This window comes from Osmerus eperlanus, chromosome 9 (genome assembly GCF_963692335.1).
Source record: "Osmerus eperlanus chromosome 9, fOsmEpe2.1, whole genome shotgun sequence".
NCBI classification, from domain to species: Eukaryota; Metazoa; Chordata; class Actinopteri; order Osmeriformes; family Osmeridae; genus Osmerus; species Osmerus eperlanus.
This window is the reverse complement of record NC_085026.1, coordinates 3,525,863-3,547,125: the sequence shown is the minus strand read 5'-3', so window position 1 is coordinate 3,547,125 and position 21,263 is coordinate 3,525,863. Positions and strand designations below refer to the sequence as shown.

At 41.6% G+C, this 21,263-nt stretch overlaps 1 protein-coding gene across 1 annotated transcript in view; it reads right to left on the bottom strand.

Moving 5' to 3' along the window:
• tpo (thyroid peroxidase) overlaps positions 1-19,177 on the bottom strand; it is a 59,716-nt gene extending 40,539 nt beyond the window's left edge. Inside the window, exons 1-5 of the mRNA XM_062470275.1 lie at positions 19,125-19,177; positions 17,722-17,809; positions 17,467-17,627; positions 17,087-17,219; positions 8,731-8,860 (exon numbers count right to left, since the gene is read on the bottom strand). Of these exons, the coding sequence (XP_062326259.1) occupies positions 8,731-8,860; positions 17,087-17,219; positions 17,467-17,627; positions 17,722-17,756 (459 nt within the window). The 5' untranslated portion in view covers positions 17,757-17,809; positions 19,125-19,177. The remainder of the gene's footprint in view (positions 1-8,730; positions 8,861-17,086; positions 17,220-17,466; positions 17,628-17,721; positions 17,810-19,124) is intronic.
• Positions 19,178-21,263: the final 2,086 nt, after the last annotated feature.

Genomic DNA, 21,263 nt, shown 5'->3' with positions numbered 1-21,263 from the left:
GTGCATTGGGCATGATTAATTACATGAGCAAGTACATTCCTGACATGGCAACCGTAGTAGGTCCCCTATATGATCTACTAAAGGGAAAGACGGCCTGGACATGGGACCAGCCACAGCAGCAAGCGTTTCAGAGGTTGAAGGAAGCTCTCATCACCTCACCTGTACTGGCCCACTATGACCCACAACGACAAACAGCTGTTTCAGCGGACGTAAGCAGCTATGGAATAGGAGGCGTTCTCCTCCAGTTGCATGAGGACAGCTGGAAGCCAATAGCATATGGTTCAAGAAGATTGTCAGACGCAGAAACCAGGTATGCGCAAATCGAAAAAGAATGCTTAGCGGGAGTGTGGGCTTGTGAAAGGTTCAAAAAATACCTGGTAGGCATGGACAAATTCAGACTCATAGCGGACCACAAACCATTGGTGCCGTTGATAAATAGCAAAGACCTGGACGCAGTATCTGTGAGGTGCCAAAGATTCTTGATGCGGCTTATGCGATTCAACGGCAAAGCTGAATATGCACCGGGCAAAACACTAGTCATAGCAGACACTTTGTCGCGCAGCCCAATTGATGAGATGGAGAGCACCACAGAGTCCATCATTGCAAGCCATGTGAATGCAGTGGTCCACAGCTGGCCTGTCTCACAGCGCAAGCAGGACATGATAAGATCAGCAACAGAGGAGGACGAACAGCTACAAAGAGTGCGAAAGCTGATCAGGGAAGGATGGCCTGAGCGAGTGAGTAGCGTCACAGACAGTATCAGAGACTATTACACACTGAAAGACTCACTATCAGAGTGCGAAGGCCTCATCACACCAGGCTGCCACATTGTGATACCCAGATCCATGAGGCAGGAGATGTTGGACCGCATACATGAGAGTCATCAAAGCCTGTCAAAATGCAGAGAACGTGCGCAGGAGACAGTGTGGTGGCCTGGAATATCAGCAGACATTAAGCACAAAGTGCAAACATGCCACTTTTGTCAGGCAAACAGTCGCACTCAGCGCAAAGAACCATTACGGCCAACACCTCTTCCAGAGAGGCCATGGCAAAAGATAGCCACTGACATCTGTGAGTATAATGGGAAACAATACTTAGTGATATCAGACTATTACTCACGCTACTTATAAAAATATTACACTCACCCACTACTACTGCAGAGCAGATAGTCAGGTTGATGAAAGCCACCTGTGCAAGATTTGGCATTCCGGAGCAAATTGTCAGCGACAATGGACCTCAATACACCAGCGAGGTCTGGAAAGACTTCTGCAGGCGGTTTGACATACTGCACACCACGTCCAGCCCGTACCATCCACAAGGAAATGGGCACGCTGAACGTGCTGTTCAAACAGCCAAACGCATACTCAAGCAGGAAGACCCCCTGCTGGCTCTGATGTGCTACCGGGCCACACCAACATCATCCACTGGAGTTAGCCCGGCGGAAATGCTCATGGGCCGCAAAATCCGGACAACACTGCCGTCCCTAGAGAAGAACCTCACTCCAAAGTGGCCAGACAGAGACCTTGTGCGCCGGGATGAGGAAGCCAAACGAAAACAGGCAGTCTACTTCAACAGGAGACACATGCATGCTGTTAATAAACGAACATCCAAAGGAGTTCAAATAGACTGTGTTCGCCAGCAGTTTCATTTGACAAAGCTGACCCCGGTGAACTGTACTATAAGCTAGCTAACTGTAGAATACTGCTGTGTGGAATCACAGGAGCTAACCAGTCAAAGGGCGGACACAAATACAGCGTGTTGATATCACAGCCTGGAAACATACCTAGCTACATTTTTGGCACCATGTGCATACATTGACAGTTTTAGGGGTGGGGAAATAGGTAGGCTAAGTAGAGCTACCACAGCCTACTAGTTTTGCATTTCAACCACGTTTCCTGCGAAATGTTCTTACATTTGGCTTCCTAGGTTAAATAAAAAGGTGGATTTATTTTTTCTTAATGTGTCTCACGTACAGCGTTGCAGTGAGCTACACTGTTTTAAAGGGGTCATTGACTGCAAAACCGAGTTTACCTTGTCCTAGTTGAATAACGACAGTTTGGTTGGTAAAATGGACATACAGTGAACCTCAAAGTCCATTGACACCATAGACTTATATACAGTAGACACAGCAAGTCTGCTCTTTCAAGATGGCGTCCCCATTCATTTCTATGAAAAGTGCTCAGTGGCGCAGTGAGGCAAGCGAGAGTGCTGAACGGACCGCACCATCTTTCGAGACCGACTCGTCCGGTCTTTAGCAGAACAGTGGCTCGCCTTGATCCTAGCTCCGAAACTCGTGCACGCTTGCAACTAACTCATACTTTGCGACATCTGGTCGCGAGCGTGTGAGCTTGTAGTCAGAACTTGTAGAATGGAGTTATGTTGTCCTCACTGCAGTGTAGCAACTGTAGCTATACAACCAGGTAACTGATGCAAAATGACGACAAGTCGTAGTGAGCGTTTACTTTCTGTTTGGATAAGAGCATCTGCTAAATGACTAAATGTAAATCTTACCTGACAGAGTGAAAACTGTAACAAAGGAATAAAGTTTGACTGTTTTAGCACAAATCTCGTAATGGAATATACCTGTAAATATATGTAAATAAAACCTAACTATGTGTAGTCTTTCCTTTTTAAACAGTATTTGAACATTAACTTATTAACATAACAATGAATTTGACATTGCCTCTAGTGCTAACAATCGATGGATTTGACGTGCATACATTCGGTCTATTTTCTTTCCACTCTACAGGAAAATGTCAGATTCTAACCCCAAAACTCCCGGGACAGCTTGTCAAATTAAAAGTCCCTTAAACATTTTGCCTTAATGGCAACACAGGGGTAAAAGTCTGATTAAGAATCAGATACATGATGCAAACAATGCTATCACTGTATACTATAGTATTCCGTTCACTTGGTTCTTAGTAATATTATATAGTGCTGTCAAATGATTAAAATATTTAATCGCGATTAATCGCATTAATGTCATAGTTAACTTGCGATTAATCGCAATTAATCGCACATTTTTATCTATTCTAAATGTCCCTTGATTTCTTTTTGTCCCATTATTTTTTCTAATTTTAATGCTTTTGTCAACATGGAAAAGTGGTATTTCAGACTGGACGTGCTGCGATGATAGCTCAGTTCACAACGACAAAACACACAGATCAATTTGGTCTTGTCAATGGAACCATTTGGCAACTTTTTTAAAGTAACCTTTCCATTCAGAATCTTATTGGCATCCATTTCGGCGTCTCGCGCTCGCTATCCACTCAAAACGTAACGTTAGCCTACTACTCTTTAGCTGGCTCGCAAGCCCAAACAAGTGTGTGCGGCGTGCCTGTTGTTTTGTTTCCGGTCTAACGTCAGTAGTCGTTGCAACAGCATGTGAAAAAAACTACAAAGTTTGCTAGGCCAAAAAGAACATTAATCGTGTGATAAAAAAATGTACGCCGTTAAAATGGGTTTGCGTTAACGCTGTTAACTGACAGCACTAATATTATATAAGCCTATTCTAGATGGAATATATGTTCCACATGCGACTCAGACTCACCACATATATGTTGTTCTTTTTGCTTCATGTTTTTAGTATGACTGCTTAAGTATTGTCGGATTAAAGAAACTGTAAACTTGAATATCTGGCTCCTTCGTTGTTCTAGCTCGGCAAAAAAAGCTAAGTTAAATAGGCATATTATGATGATGATGTGTTGCTTTACTATTGCTAGCTTACTGTTATTGTTAATGCCTTGTGGTGTTAACTGACATGATGTTGCATAACCATAACAATAGTGTGGTAATCAGAAATGATTTATTCATCTTCGTCTTTGCTCCAGAAGAACATGTCAACAATCTATAATGACGCCTTAAGGTGCCACTGAACATGCCATGAACATAATAACGTTCATTACAAAATTGTTAAATCTGCTTAAAGATAACCGAAATAAACTCTATAAACAACCGTCATGTATGTGTGCAACCATTTGTAAAACTGGCAAGGCAGGCAGGCTGGCAAGGCAGGCGAACTGTAGATTACCAAGCCCTTTCTCCTTGTGCTCATTCAGCTGAGGTAAAACAAAGATCGGCTTTTGTGCTCGTGCCCTGTTCGTATCCGCAGTTTCTTGACGTAAGCAAATACATGGGGTGCTAGTTTACCCATTTCGGATTGGTTTCAAACTTAGCAAAAATCTGGAAAAATTATTCTATGAAAAAGCTATGTATATAGTATGAGCCAGGTTCAAGAATCGAACAAAAATTATTGGGGGAGATCGTTTTGGATATGTTGACTGGAGTTAATAGAATAAAAACGATCGGACGATTCGGGTAGCAAATCAGACATGCAATACCACCTACATTTACATTTAGCAGACGCTCTTATCCAGAGCGACTTAAAGTAAGTACAGGGACATTCTCCCCGTGGCAAGTAGGGTGAAGTGCCTTGCCCAAGGACACAACGTAATTTGGCACGGCCGGCAATCGAACCAACAACCTTCTGATTAATAGCCCAACTCCCTAACCGCTCAACCATCTGACCCCCTACATCCACCGGGGCCGCTGCCTCAAGCCGAGGGGTCTGATTGACACCTCTTTCCTAGGCAACTCTCACAATTTGAAACTGCTGCTGTAAAACGGTCGGTTTCAACAAAAGCCATCTTTGTGACGTCACAATGGTGGCTCCACCTTTTTTGGCTCTAGTCTGTACCTTTGTCACGCCCCAAAATGTAGATCTCAGACACTAGTTTAGCGTATGACAACGTCAGGCTACAGAGTTTCTAGAGGGCGCATAGAACAGCACCCGGGCCATTTTCAGCCATTTTCCATATGTGAGGAATGTTTATTTTAGCGATTGAAAACAGATGTATCACAGACCGCTGTCGTATGTATTGGGAAACAGGTGCTAATGGATGCTAATGCTTCAGCCTTTTGTTTCCGAAAGTAGATGTACTAGCTTAATAATATCAGTGTATATCATATTGTACATTACATTTCACAATTGTGTTTTTTATCACAATGTTTAATGAGTAAATACTTATCACCCTGCCTCTTTGCCTGTGGTGTTTTTGCAGCTGTCTTGCTGTTTTAGGTAGTTAGCCTAGCTATCTCCCAGAAGTTAATGAGCTGTTAACCCTCGTGCTGCCTTCGGGTCACATGACCCAAAGGTTCATAACGAACCATCATTGTGTTTACCCAATTTTACCCAATACAAAAACAAATAAAAATACTTTTCTTTTAACCATCGCAATGTGGGGGGTCTGAGACAGCCCGACGGTTAAAAGAAAATGCTTCACTTTGTTTTTGTATGCGGTAAAGTTGTCGCAATACGACGGTGGGTCACAATGACTGATGGGTCAGAACGACCCGAGGAGAACACAAGGGTTAAACTAATGTTTTACTACAGGTAGTCACGCGTGTGTTCGTGACGTTAGTGAGACGCTAGAGACTGTGGCTAGCTAGTTAGCCACCGTTAGCTTCACTTTCCGCCACAAAAACTTAAATCAAGCCTAAACCGTCAAACGGAACGTGTGAGCGAATACAAGCAATGCAATCGGGACCAAGACAAACACTACTACATGGGGTGGGAAAATAATAATACTAGATAGAGTGTGTATTTTTGTACGCCCTTCAACTAGTTAGCTCCTACAATTCCCACACCGCAGAAGTGTAGTTAGCTAGCTGTACAATTTACCGGGGCTAGGTCTGAATCTAGGAGCAAATGATGATGATTTTTTTTAAATAATAAATATATATGAGAGAGAACAATGGTTGTGCTCGCCAAAAGGCGTGAGCACACCCAATAATAGATATTTATGTGAGATTACAATAGGTTGTGCTCTTGGAAAAGGCAAGCACACCTAATAAGTATGCATACTTAAATATACAGAAACATTAGTCAAATTTAAGTAAATTATTTTTCTTTTTTCAAATTCATATATTGTCAGGACACGCTCCATGTATTGCTAAAATCTAAAATGTGTTCGAAAATGATAGGCTATAGACTTACTTGATGTTAGTCTACATGTTGATGCTTCGCCTAATTTAACAACTTTTGGAAAGACAAGACAGGCAGTGTAGCCTATAATAGGCAGTGGATAATCATACTGCTTGAGAATGTGTATTTTGGTTTTATGTGGGCTATTCGGCTACTGTAAAATTGGGACTCCAGTTGTAAGTGTGGATGGTGGGCTACGCAAGGGCAGTAGCACGTATCAAAACGAAAGTTGCATTTGACAGGACACGTACTTGATTTATCTATTACAACTAGCCTGACAGAATTTAGAATAGCCTACGTTTTGTTCCCTTTACATCTATGGACTAAACAGAATTATCTCGGGTATTGCATTGTGCACAGGAATTCTTTTTTTGTTGTTGCTGGTGAACCATGCTGTTTAAGGCTGTCAAGGTGCAATCGATTTTGCCAAGTAAAGGCTTTGTTTCATTAGAACCCTGTCTCTGCCTTTGAGTCCTCTTGTCTAGTAGTAGCCCCTACTCTGTGGAATAAACTGCCCATTTTTATCAGGTCATCCCCCATCACTGAGACATTTAAGTCTTGTCTTAAAACATTTTTTTTTATTCTTTGGCTTTCGAGTCAGTTTAGGGTCACTCGTGCTTACTGTAATTGTGTTGTTTGTATGTTGTTCCTACTTATTGTTGTTTTGCCCTATTTGATGATTTCGTACAGCACTTTGGTCGGCATTGGCTGTTTTTAAATGTGCTCTATAAATAAAATGACTTGACTAGTATAGGCCGTTATATGGCCTAACTTCTCTAAAATAATAGATTGTAGCAACTGTGGATATCTTTAACTGGGATTTCAGCTACTTTTTCTAGATATTATGTAACCAAAGAATTGTTGGAGAGGCTGGTTGAAGGGATTTTCTTTCAGAATCTCAATAGAAATAATTAAACAAATAGATTATTAGTAAATTAATTAAATACACTTAAAAAATATTTCGGAGTCAAATAATAAGTGGGCAAAATTACAATTCTTTCATTAAAAAAAATATTGTACTTACCTGGAGATAGCATTAAAGTGTTACAAAATCTGAAATGCTAATATTAAATCAAACATGCATCACTGATATGATAAAATATGAACATTATGTTTGTATCCTATAAATATGAATTATATAAAACATGTAACAGATGAATACATACTTTTATTCTAGTATTATGAAAAATTATATTCTATATGTAACAGGGTCATATATATATCATATGAATTTCACCAAAATATTCCCTTTCCATTTGTTATTTCCTGCCTGTGTGTTTTGGGGTTTGTGGGTGTGAACACAGTCTGCGTTGCTACGCAGTTATGTGTGTGCATGTGCGGGTTAGAGACTTTTCCATCTGACCTGATGTAAATTGCATTGAAATGATCTCCGCCTGACAGATATTGATTAAAGTTGTAATTTGTGATTTGACAGTTATCTAATTTAATCTTGTTGTATATATTACCTGATTAATTCTGTGTAAATAATAGAGTAGTGTCTGGTTGGTCTCACTCAGCACAGGGGATTCACTTAGCCCAACAGAGTACCCTTGTTGTACAATACAGTGCCAGTAAAGACAAGAGTGACAGTAAAACCAACTAATCAAAATGCCTTGTGAGGGGACGGGGTATGCTGGATATTCTGTAGCGGACCCTGTGATGATGTGAGAGATTGGCCTCTGATTGGTGGTTAAGTTGTTTGCTAGCAGGTTACCATCATTTAAAAAACAATGGCTGATGGAGATGTTGTAGAAACGGCAACAGAAACTGATTTTGTCAATAGTGTGTTAAGTGTACCATTTTCTCAGAGAAATTTTGCTGAGAAGCTTGAAATTGTTAACAGGGGGAGATTTTTGTAACTTTGTTGTAGCTTCATGCCGTCACTATCATTCTAATGAAACCCAGTCCAGTTGTGAATCTAGCTAGGTGTAGCCTACCGAGGTGGCAGTTTGGCTGTTTTTGTTTTCGGCCAGGGTGCTTGTGCGTGTTTGGGGGGAGGGCGGATTTCGGAAATTGAAGGTCCACGGTGAGAGGGCACGGTCTGCTACCGATCGTACGTATTCTATTTAGTCAGGTGAGTCAACTGGTGGTTCACCCAAACCAGGGATAAATGTGTTTTATGTGTTCGTCACAGGTATGTTCATCATAGCTTTGGTTCGGTCACACAAGTAAGCTATACAAGTTGAGTCCAGCTTGTGTGGTTGCTATGGTAACCAGGCTGCGTTACTTGTTGGTGTGGGTTTTGCACACGTAAATAGAAAATTATGTTAATACTTGATACCCACATTCAATTTTCTTCATTTGTAATTAAATAAGTGTTTTCTGGTCATCTAATTGAATCTAATTGCTCATCCTAGAATTGTTTAATTTGTTATTTTTCATAGTGTCCTATCCCATATGTGTTTTCTGATGTGTTCAAAAGAGAGGCTTTTCCATCTGACCCAAGGGAAGTCCACTGGTGGTTCACCTAAATCAGGGATACATTTGTTTTGTGTGTCACAGGATTGAATAAAGACCCAGAGACCCAGTTTCACCTCCTGCCTAATATCTGAGCACGCCAGAACACAATGCACTACAACATCACAGGCGTGAAACACAGCGGGTTACATATAAAATAAGTATTTTAATTCATGTTTACTGACTAAATAATAATAATTCCTTTTGTCTCCTATAGAAGAAAAGATGTAACAGAAAAATTATTCATTGGATCACATATTTCTGATAAAGTATTACAGTGCGTGTATTACCAGGGGTAGTTGGAAGCCATTATAAAGTCGTCCACGGTTCCAGCCCTTGGGTTGTCTTTCTCCATCTTCATATTCTGCTGGTAGCCATCTGGCCAATGCAGTGTTGGCTGCTCCCCAGAGAGGGTTTTGTCTGGGAAAAAAAGCAAATCACATATTTAGAGGCCAAGCAGCGAAACTGCAAATGCCCCTATTGCTGCTTTGGTTTGTTTTATTATTGGGGGCCAAGCAGAGAAGCTGCGAAGCCATCTATTGTGTCTATTGTTATACATTTTTATTGGGTGTGCTTGCTTTTGACAAAGCGTCAATCATCTGCCTTTTCCGGGGGTCGGGTCGCGGGGGCAGCAACCTAAGCAGGGAGGCCCAGACTTCCCTCTCCCCGGCCACTTCCACCAGCTCTTCCTGGGGGACCCCGAGGCGTTCCCAGGCCAGCCGAGAGACATAGCCCCTCCAGCGTGTCCTGGGTCTTCCCCGGGGCCTCTTCCCAGTGGAACGTGCCCAGAACACCTCACCAGGGAGGCGTCCAGGAGGCATCCTTATCAGATGCCCGTGCCACCTCAACTGGCCCCTCTCGACGCGGAGGAGCAGCGGTTCTACTCTGAGCCCCTCCCGGATGACCGAGCTTCTCACCCTATCTCTAAGGGAGAGCCGGGACACCCTGCGGAGAAACTAATTTTGGCCGCTTGTGTTCGCGATCTCGTTCTTTCGGTCACTACCCACAGTTCGTGACCATAGGTGAGGGTAGGAACGTAGATCAACTGGTAAATACAGAGCTTCGCCTTTCGACTCAGCTCCTTCTTCACCACGACGGACCGATGCAGAGCCTGCATCACTGCGGACGTCGCACCGATCCGCCTGTCGATCTTGCGCTCCATCCTTCCCTCACTCGTGAACAAGACCCCGAGATACTTGAACTACTCCGTTTGGGACAAGATCTCCTCCCCGACCCGGAGATTGCACTCCACCCTTTTCCGGTCGATAACCATGGCCTCAGATTTGGAGGTGCTGATTCCCATCCCAGCCGCTTCGCATTCGGTTGCGAACCGCTCCAGTGAGAGCTGAAGGTTACGGCCCGATGAAGCCAACAGGACCACATCATCTGCAAAAAGCAGCGACCCGATCCTGAGGTCACCAAACCGGACCCCCTCAACACCCTGGCTGCGCCTAGAAATTCTGTCCATATAAGTTATGAACAGAATCGGTGACAAAGGGCAGCCCTGGCGGAGTCCAACCCTCACCGGGAACAAGTTCGACTTACTGTCGGCAATGTGGACCAAACTCTGGCACTGGTCGTACAGGGACCGAACAGCCCCGATCAGGGAATACGGTACCCCGTACTCCCGGAGCACCCCCCACATGAGCCCCCGAGGGACACTGTCGAACGCCTTTTCCAAATCCACAAAACATGTGTAGACTGGTTGGGCGAACTCCCATGCACCCTCCAGGACCCTGCCGAGGGTGTAGAGCTGGTCCACAGTTACACGGCCAGGACAAAAACCACATTGCTCCTCCTGAATCCGAGGTTCGACAATCCGACGGACCCTCCTCTCCAGGACCCCTGAATAGACTTTCCCAGGGAGGCTGAGGAGTGTGATCCCCCTAAAGTTGGAGCACACCCTCCGGTCCCCCTTTTTAAAGAGGGGAACCACCACCCCGGTCTGCCAGTCCAGAGACACTGTCCCCGATGTCCACGTGACTGAAGTAAGACCTGTAAACTGTATTTCAGACTATTCAAACTCAGACCAACAAACCAATGTAAACACATGTTCTTTCAATCTCAGTTCTAAACAGAAAACCAATGACAAATGCCAAACAATAAAGGACAATCAAGTGAAAAGTGAAAAATGGCATCCACCAGTGGATTTGTCACATTTGACCGAGGATGAACAATACACCGTAAAGAACATGCTGTTTGAGGAGTCAGATGTTTTTGCTAAAAGTGACTCAGACGTTGGCTATATCCCGAGTCTGCAACTCAAAATCAATCTCACAGACAATGTGCCTGTACAAACGCCTACAACTCGATTCCAAAACCCTTGTACAAGGAAGTGAAAGACTATGTTCAAAAGCTGCTTGACCATGGCTGTATTAGGAAATCCACTTCTCCTTATTCCTCACCAGTGGTCTGCGTGAGAAAAAAGGACATGTCACTTCGCTTGTGTGTTGATTTTCGGGGGTTAAATCGCAAAACTATCCCTGATCGGCATCCACTTGCACGCATTCAAGACCTGCTTGATAACCTGGGGGGCTACTCATGGTTTTCAGTACTAGACCAAGGGAGTGCCTACCACCAAGTATTTGTGGAGGAGAACTCTAGACACCTGACTTCTTTTAGCACACCTTGGGAGTTTTATGAGTGGAACCGCCTCCCATTTGGCCTCACCAACGCCCTAGCGGCCTTTCAGAGATGTATGGAAAGGGTTCTTGAAGGTTTAAGGGTTGAGTGTTGTTCCCCTTACTTAGATGACGTGTTATGTTATTCTAAGACTTTCACTGACCATGTAAATGACTTAACCCTTGTGTTATCTTCGGGTCATTCTGACCCATCAGTCATTGTGACCCACCGTCGTATTGCGACAACTTTACCGCATACAAAAACAAAGTGAAGCATTTTCTTTTAACCGTTGGGCTGTCTCAGACCCCCCACACAGCTTGAGTTTCTTGCATTCAAGTGGGCGATCTGTGACAAATTCAGGAATTACATTTATTACGCTCCCACTTTTACAGTATTCACGGACAATAATCCCCTCACATATGTTTTGAGCACAGCCAAGTTAAATGCAGTTGGGCATCGCTGGGTGGGTGAGCTAGCGGATTTTCACTTTACCATCAAGTATCGCCCTGGCAAATCAAATGCCGATGCTGACACACTGTCCAGATATCCTGTTAAACTGCTAGATCACTTGCCAGAGTATACAGAGACAATGCCACCTGAAGTCATTTCTGCCATTTGGCAAGGCGACAAAGCAATGAGAGACAGTGAAGTGCCATGGGTTGCTGCTTTACAGTTAAACTCAGATGCCAATGACACAAACACTGAAGGTACTCCTGTAATCTCACCTGAAGATCTTCGAACTGCTCAAAAAGAAGACAGGTCAATCAAATAATTGGGGGGAGTCAGGTGGCTGAGCGGTGAGGGAGTCGGGCTAGTAATCTGAAGGTTGCCGGTTCGATTCCACGGCCGTGCAAAATGACGTTGTGTCCTTGGGCAAGGCACTTCACCCTACTTGCTTCGGGGGGAATGTCCCTGTACTTACTGTAAGTCGCTCTGGATAAGAGCGTCTGCTAAATGACTAAATGTAAATATAAATTAAGTGATACAGTTGAAAAAAAAGTAGATGGAATCCAAATGATAAGGATAAGAGACAAATGACACGTGAAACAACGAGACTAGTACACGAATGGAACAGACTAAAGCTTGACAAAGGACTGCTGTACAGATATACTGGAAAAAGAAAACAGTTAGTTGTACCAGACACACTGAAAAAGACTGTTTTGAGACATTTGCAGGATGATATGGGTCATGTAAGCGCAGACAAAGTCATTCACTTAGCAAGAGAACGCTTTTATTGGACATTCATGCAGCGCGACAGAGGATTATGTCATTCGCCAATGCACTTGTCTAAAACAAAAACGACCATGTGTTCCAGACAAAGCTCCAATGGGTTCAATCACTACTAGTGCCCCATTTGAACTTGTATCAGTTGACTACCTTCACCTCGAACCAAGTAAAGGCGGCTACGAGTATATATTAGTCCTGGTAGACCACTTCACGCGTTTTGCGCAAGCTTATCCAACGAAAAGGAGTCAGATGGCTGAGCTGTTAGGGAATTGGACTAGTAATCCGAAGGTTGCTGGTTCGATTCCTGGCCGTGACAAATTACGTTGTGTCCTTGGGCAACAAATGCACAGGAGGAAACAGTTCGCAGATCATCCAGAACAATCAGACCAAGAGAATTGTTCACTTACAACCAATTTGGACAACCCTCTTACAGAGAATGGAGACCCGGAGCGAACATGATGTTTGCCTGTGTTCCTCAGCCAATGCCCTATTACCAACCTGACATGTACTATTACCCTACTTCCGTATGGACATGTTAGACATTGAAAGACTTGCGTAACCATTCGGATTATCTGACCAAGTAATATGACACTTTAAGACTGTATGTGACCTGACTTGAGACACTTAGTATAATATACCAGGGTCATCTTAAAGCAGGGGAGAGTGTAGTAGGTTGAGAAACGCTACATCTATAGTTTCTCCGTCTCTCCGCAGGTATGAATCGTAAAAAGTTATTTTATTAACTCCAACTTGGTCGAAACTTGTCAAAATTATATGTGAAGGTTTTGAACTAAATGTAAATGTTTCAGAAAGTTTAGTTTAGGCGTAAAATGTATTTTTGGTTGTACTGCTTCATGTAGCCTCTTTTGTATTACGAGTATACCATGTTCAGTATCAAGTAAATCGTAAAAACTTATTTTAAAGCCTTATTCAAGCAAGCAAACTTGCTCAAGTGCTTTGAAACATGTTAGTAACATGTCAGTTTATATTTTTTGATCGTAAATATTCCTCGAATTCAAGTTTAAGGCAGCCGCCATGCAGACTGTTCATAAAGTTTACGGAGACAGTTTTGCCACCATTCGGAGGCACCTGTTCTTTTATGTTGCCGACCGCTTGTGTGTGTATGTGATCGAAGTGTAGGAGAAATGTAGGAATGTGAAGAGTATGTAAAATAGTGTAATTAATGCACTTCTGTAGCATTAGATCTGGTCAAAAGTGAACGAATGTATTAATGTTTATTACTTTATTATATTTATATGTATTTTTATTTGCATTTAATGGTTTATTTTATGGTCTATTATTGGTTAGTCGATTTTTGAAACACAAATATGTGTTTATTTATTTATTGTCCTGTAATTTTATTGAATATTGATTTTTGTGAGAATTAGATCATTGAATGATTGTAAGAATTAAATGAGCTGTGGCAAGACTAACGTCTCCTCCGTCTCTCCGCAGCGTCACCACACCTTTAGGCTACACAGTCAATCCTTAGCTGTGTGCCACTTGTTACCGCCCATCTTCCCCTAGGGCTGGTGCCGGTAATAGGACCGCCATTTTTTATTTTAAGGAAAATTATTTTATTTGCTGCTCCTACAAATGTAGTCCAATCTTAGCCAAATTTGGCACAGATTATCTTCAGACCAAGCCTCCCAAAAGATATCCCATGGTTTTCAGCTTTTTCAGCCGTTTCTCCGGTACAGCCAATCAAAATGGGCAGCATCATCTTCAGACCAAGTCTCACAAAAGTTGACCACAACACAATGACAAACTCATCAACCCAGTTCTTCCACGATAGGCTGCTGAGTTGGAGAACCGACTTGGCATTTTACGAAACATCATATAATGCCCTTATCTTTCGAGAGGAGCCTCAAAGGCTTTTACCAGACTTGTTGTCTTCCCCTTCAGACGGGGGGGTCAACCTCTCCAGCCCAGAGGAGCAATGCCAGACCTAACCTCTCTCGCTCCGCAAGGGGAGGGTAGAGAGATGGCCAAACCGTGCCAGTATTCTGCTTGCCAGAACAAAGGAATTGACCAATAACGGACAGTTATGATGGTACAAAACATTTCTCAAGGACTACACTGCTGAAGGACACTTAAGGGATGATAATGATTAATATGTGATATTGTGTGCTACCCTTCTATCTTTTCTGTATGATGTATTTTATGTTTTAATGTAGGGATGCACAGAATCCAGATTTTGGGGGTTCGGCCGAATACCGAATCCACTGGTTAAGATTCGGCCAAATCCGAAACTGAATACCGAATCCTACTCCCATCTTCAGTCCATTAACACAGTAGACACATTAATGAAGTAAACAATGTCCACAGCAGTGTATTTTATTTTTACTGTAAAAAAAAAAAAAGAATATGCAACATTATGCCAGGAAGACAAGTGGGAAAAAATATTTTGACAATTACTATATGCCTATCTCAAGATCCAATCAATATCCAAAATATTAGCCTTTTAGATTTCTTTAATTTCTTTCGGATGTTTCATACGCAAATGTTTTAACAGCGGATATGTTGTGTATTGTTTAGGGTCCTTGCCACCACGAGACAAATCGGCATTGCAAATTGAACATATAGCTCGACTTGAATTGCCTTCTTTTAACTGAAATTACTGCCAAACAAAACTTTTTCTGCTCACGAGTTCCATTTTCACTTTCTCTCAGCCTACTGAATTGAACAGTCCACCTACGTAAACACCTTCCCGTAATCAACGGTGGCGTCATTATGTCAACCAGCGTAGCGCGCGTAGTGCAAGCGTAGGGTTCGGTTTCGGTGAAAAACAATTCTAAGGTTTGGACGAAACCGAACCCCGTCAAAAAGCCCAATATTCAGCCGAAACCGAATCCTGGATTCGGTGCATCTCTAACTAAAAGTAGTGCTCACTGTAATTTGGGTTGTGTATGATAATTAGCCATGCTAATGTTTCACTGTGGGCTTTGAGGAAGACCCAATTGAATATTCATGAAAATCCCTCCAACTTTTCACTAGAAAGCATTCTTTTATCTGAAGAGGTGGGTTAAGGCTGTAATTTGGGCATGTAGTTGTTCTTTAAAATTGCAACATTAGCAAATGTGTGAATGAATCTCAGTCGACCTATAACTGTTAGAAAGGTTAAGAGTTTTGTATACCCTGATACTAGCAGAAGCAACTACTATTTTCATGTAGCTACTTTATACCATTAAAGATCCTGTAAAGTAAATTCCATGTTTTGCCTTTAAGTACATTATATACGTGTGAAATGAGTTCCTGAAAGCATGTGCAAAGCGCTAAAACTTTGTCACACTGAAATGTGGAGTTAAACCGAAGAACAGTTTCTCTTCCGTTTTCAGATCAGGTTTTAATGGGCGGGGCCAAAAAATGCCCTATCTACGTCATTTCGCCCCATCTACGTCAGATCACTGAATGGCTTCTCCTGCTGTACTGTTATTGTAGCCTACATCAGCTAGCTAGCTAGCTTCAGGATGTCTCCTACCACCCGCAACTGCATCTTCCCTGGATGCAAGAACTCCAGCTGCGCTGCAACGCCTTTTAAGTTCACTATTGATAATGAAAGGAAAAAAAGGGGTAGATAGATTTTGTGAAGAGCCACGCTCATGGAAAGCTTCGGATAAACACCAACAGCCGCCTCTGCACTGACCATTTCACGGCGGACAGTTTTAACATGGACCAGAGACAGACGGGGTTCACCAACACACGGCTTCTCTTGCAGCGCGGAGCCGTACCGAGCATCGCCCCTCCGGCCGTTCATCCTCCGGTCTCACCTGGACCATCCACCGCCGCCAGTAGTTCATCACTCAGTTCTGTGTGCTTGTTATAATTATACTAGATAACATTTCCAGAGGTATCTCTGCTATGAGTTAGTCCAAACCACTAAATTGATATTAGGCTACTCAGTGTATAATGATGGTATTTTGGTGAAATGGTAGCTAATGTGTTAGAAGTAGCCTAGTTGGAGAGCTCACTGTCTGCTGTCTCTGGTGTCCATTTTTACTGTTACAGCTCAGGGGAACATTTAATTTATATGCATCTGTATGTTTCACTCATTGAACAAATACATTCTAATTCTATACGGTTTTGTTCGGCTTGACATACTGTCCATTATCTGGGTCGGAGGTAGGCACTAGGCAGCGAGGGGCGGAGCTTCAGCTACTTCAGGCGACACGCCCCCCCCCAGTCTCAAACAGAGAAGACTGCAGATTTTTTCACGATTTCAAAGCCTAATTTAACATACTTGTCGGTGTTATTTTTTCATTTGAATTTGGATGGGTAGTTAATAACACATTATTCTGTGGTGTGGCGAACTTAAAAATCGTTTCCAGGTCCACTTTACAGGATCTTTAACTTCGTTGATTGTTGATGCAATAGTTGCTTCTCAAAATATATAAAATCAGTTCATTTTCATGAGATACTGTTTCAATACTTACAGGTATTGTAATATCATAGTTAATCTTTATTAGTACTCATTTTATACTAGTATTCATATTTCAGTATTAATAATAGTTTTTTTTCATTATCCTTATGAAATTGTAGTTCTTCTCTGTGTACATAGGACTGTGTCACTGCTGAACTAAAAAGCAGGGCACAAGTGAAGGGAGGTAACAATAATGAATGAATAACTATAGCTGCTGACTGTATTCTATATTATCTAATTGGTCTGTGATTGTTGGATACTTGAAAGGTTACAAGGAAAAAATTTGCAAATTCAAGAAGACACTGTTCTGCTTATCTGTCTCAATGTACTGTATTAACAGACATATTACTCATATAGGTAAATATAACTTTGAATACTTATTATTGCAAACGCCAGATATGGTCCGGTACTTGTCGAATAGGTGGTCCTGACGACAGATGACTGAGGACATAGGTGGAGGACATCCTGACATGTCTCCAATCAGGTCCGTATCCTGCCATGAAAGGATTTCTGGAAAAGTGGCAGCATCAAGTTCAATAATGCAATTATGCAATGCAATTATGTTTCTAAAGTGTGTTCACTGCAAAGAACATGCATGCATAAATAATGTGCACATGCATTTTACCTGAAATATGAGCAAACAACTCACAAAAAATGTTCATGACAATTTTTCAGAAGAATGTCTAATTGCAAGATTGGTTCAGACTGGTTTTGTCCTATTTTTTTTGATAGCTCCGGAATATAAATGTGACTTTACCTGTTAAAGTGAGATCCCTTTTATCTCTCTGACTGGCTCTGTCCTTTAAAATATGAAGAGTAGTTTCAAAGACCTCTGCAGCTGTGGAAATCTTTTGGGTTTGAGACTCGGCTTGCCGGAGAAAAGTATACATCTGCAATGGTGACTGGTGCATGCTTTGCCTGTAACTCAGAGGAATGGGTAGAATTTAATGGACTTTTTCTATTTGTTTATCACATTTGCAGCATACAAAGATTATAAGAAAAAGTTGATTACCGTATCATGGTCTGAAATAATGCGCTGTTTACCATTTCAAGGCCTTCTTGAAATGAGGAAATAATCAATTCCGTTTTGTTGAGTACACCTAAAATAAATTATGGAATTAGAAAAAAGACAATAAGCAAATAATTTCTCCCTCTAGAAGTCTAGAACTGGCAAACAAATGAATCAGATTGATTGATGACAGTTTGGACCAAATTAAGCTACTGTAGAGCAACAATATTATTTTCCCATATCGATTTGAAAAGGTTTTTATGAAATTATTCAAACAAACAATTGAAGAAAGTTATGGTTAGAAGTTAAAGTTGATCAAGGATTACTATGCAGCAATTACTCAAACTATTGATATACTGGTACCCTTTGGTGCTATGGAACAAATTTATGTCAGTACTAGTACCGTATTTTCCGGACTATAAGTCACACTTTTTTTCATAGTTTGGCTGGTCCTGCGACTTATAGTCAGGTGCAACTTATATTTCAAAATATATATAATTTAACATGTTTTTGAATGTTAATTTATACTGACTGACATGAACCAACAAGTTGAACAGATTGCCTTGATGTGGAATGAGATGGGGAGTTTGGTGAACTAGCTTACCGGTAACTTGCTTGTTGGACTCGCTAGCTTGTTATGTTAATTTAGCCTATTCAGCCTACCAGGTATGTTCTTTATGCTATTGTGTAGCTGAATAACTGTTAATGTGTAACGTTAAAATTCCGGACACCAATTGAGCCTGTTGTAATGTGTGCTATTGTGTAGTTGAATAACTTGACTTTCCAGATTAAATGTCTGTTCTTGGTCTTGGATTTTGTGAAATACATTTCTAAATAAATGCGATTTATAGTCCAGTGCCATTTATATGTTTTTTTTCCTCTTCATTACAATTTTTTTGACTGATGCAATTTATACTCCTGAGCGACTTATAGTCCAGAAAATACGATATATTTTATTGCTAGGCATTAATAAAGCAGAAATTCGGTGGGAGTAAGGACATTTAAAAAGAGCCATTATGTTACTCTAACTGTGATGTCCCAACACTTGAATTGATCCCATCGCTACATCTGCTGATGTATTTTAATAACTAAAAATTCCAATCAATGCTGTCTTTATTTTTTGTTAATTATAGTTTGCAGGAACGAGAATAATCTGTTACATTCTTTTAACTGGATTATCATAAGTATTTACCAATACACTTTGAGAGACATTAGGATGTAACTCTCTCTACTGCTAAAGCCTTTTTTTCTATTGTATTTTCAATATTGTCCAAAGATGCATTTGCCTTAATAGTTGTTTTTATTTTCATTATTTCATAACATAGTTTCTATTTGCGTTGTATTATATTGCATTATATGGTCCATCTAATACTTTTTTTGAAAAAACAGCATATTGTTGTACTTACCATTAGTATTCCATGTAGCATTACTTGGAGAACAAATTTTAGCAATACAACAGAATAAAACTGCACAACTAATTAATTTTAAAGATACTGCCATCTTTTGTTAATACTTCAACATACGCTATAGCAACCTGCCTGCAAAGAAAGTACTATCCTCAATAAATGTTTTCACAGTCGTTTTTGTGTCAGCAATTATTAAAGAGTCCTTTATAACTGGTTGAGTTCTCAAGTTGAGAGGACCCTTGAACTTTTTGTTGTTGTCTTTTGCTCTTGTTTTCATAGATATCTACATAAAGTCCTTCTCAAAATCATATAATCTTATCATGAGCCATATTTAGTTGACAATAATATAATTTGGGTAACAAAACTAATCACATGACTATAAGTAAAATGTTTTTTTTTACAAACGCCATGTCCTAGATAAGAAAGAGATCTTATGATTCAATGATGATGATTCAACTTTGTCATTGCACAGGGTACAAGTACCGAGACAACGAAATGCAGTTTTGCATCTAGCCAGGAGTGCAAAAAAGCAGAAAAGCGCAGTGTATGTGTATATATCTAGTGTTAATATATAAATAAATAAGATATATTATCAACCGTATTGACAGTAAAGCAGTGGTAAGACTATGAACATGAGCAGCAATAGCAGTATTAGTATACAGAATAAGGTAAGAGGCATCATATGATATAATTTGGACAAGATATGTATATAAATAGATATAAATATGAATACACTATAGGTGAGAACTGTATTGTAGTTATAAAAAGTCTAGTGCAACTGTTCAGTGGCTGGAAGAAGGTGTGTGGCGGTCCAGGCTAGTGCAAATGTTCAGTGGTTGGAGGAAGGTGTGTGGCAGTCCAGGCCAGGCTGGAGGGGTCAAGATTTGGGGAGAAGGAACAAAGAGAAGTGGTCAGACTGTCCTAGGTGGGGGAGGGGGACGGCTTTGTTAGCATCAGCCATGTTGGTGTAAACACGGTCCAAAGTCTTGTCTCCTCTCGAGGAGCAGGAGACATGCTGGTGGAATTTGGAGAGTACAGTCTTCAGGTTGAAGTGATTAAAGTCACCCGCAACAATAAAGGCTGCCTTCGGATGTAACAGGGTTTCCTGCAGCACTTTGCAGCTAAGGCGGCCACCTAAGCAACACATGCCTGCCGTCTTAACTACGTTGTATTTTTTTTTACCCCACCCTACCACCTTAACTAACACATTTTCTGCGGGAAACCCTGTGCAATGTCTGTTGTTTGCAAATGGCAGCATGCAGTTCTTTCATTGCAAGCTTAGCATTAGAATTTGAATCTGGGCGGATATAAGCTGCCGTTACAGCAGTAGATCTCTGGGCAGATAGAAAGGTCTACGCTTAAGCATGAGATACTCAAGGTTAGCAGAGCAGTGACTCTCGATGATAGCAGTGACTTCTACTTGCTACTTGAGATCCTATGCCGATCATGTGACTCTAGGTCTGTGTTCCATCACGTCTGTGGATATACTCAATGGGCCTCATTCACCAATATCTTCCTAATTTATTTCTTACGTCTGTTCTTAAGAAAGTTCCTAAGAAAAGTCTACGTATGATTCTCGACCCGGTAACCTGAATGACTACCGCCCCATTGCCCTTACATCTGTGGTAATGAAACGTTTTGAGAAACTGGTCAAAACTTTCATCACCTCCTCCCTACCTGTCACCCTGGATCCGCTGCAATTTGCATACCGCCCAGACAGATCTACAGACGATGCAATAGCCTTCATGCTCCACAAAACACTCTCCCACGTGGACACTGGGAAAGGGAACTATGTGAGAATACTGTTTATTGATTATAGCTCATCTTTCAACACCATAGTCCCCTCCAGGCTGGTCACTAAGCTGTGTGACCTTGGTTTGAACTCCCACCTGTGTAGGTGGGTTCACAGCTTCGTAACCGGCAGACAACAAGTTGTCCGCATGGGCACCCACACATCATCCCCTCTCACCCTCAACACCGTATCCCCTCAAGGCTGTGTGCTGAGCCCTCTGCTGTACTCTCTGTACAACCATGACTGTGTGTCAACATCTGTAAATAACACCATCATTAAGTTTGCCGACGACACAGCAATTGTGGGGTTGATCACCGACAGGAACGAAGAAGCCTACAGGATAGAGG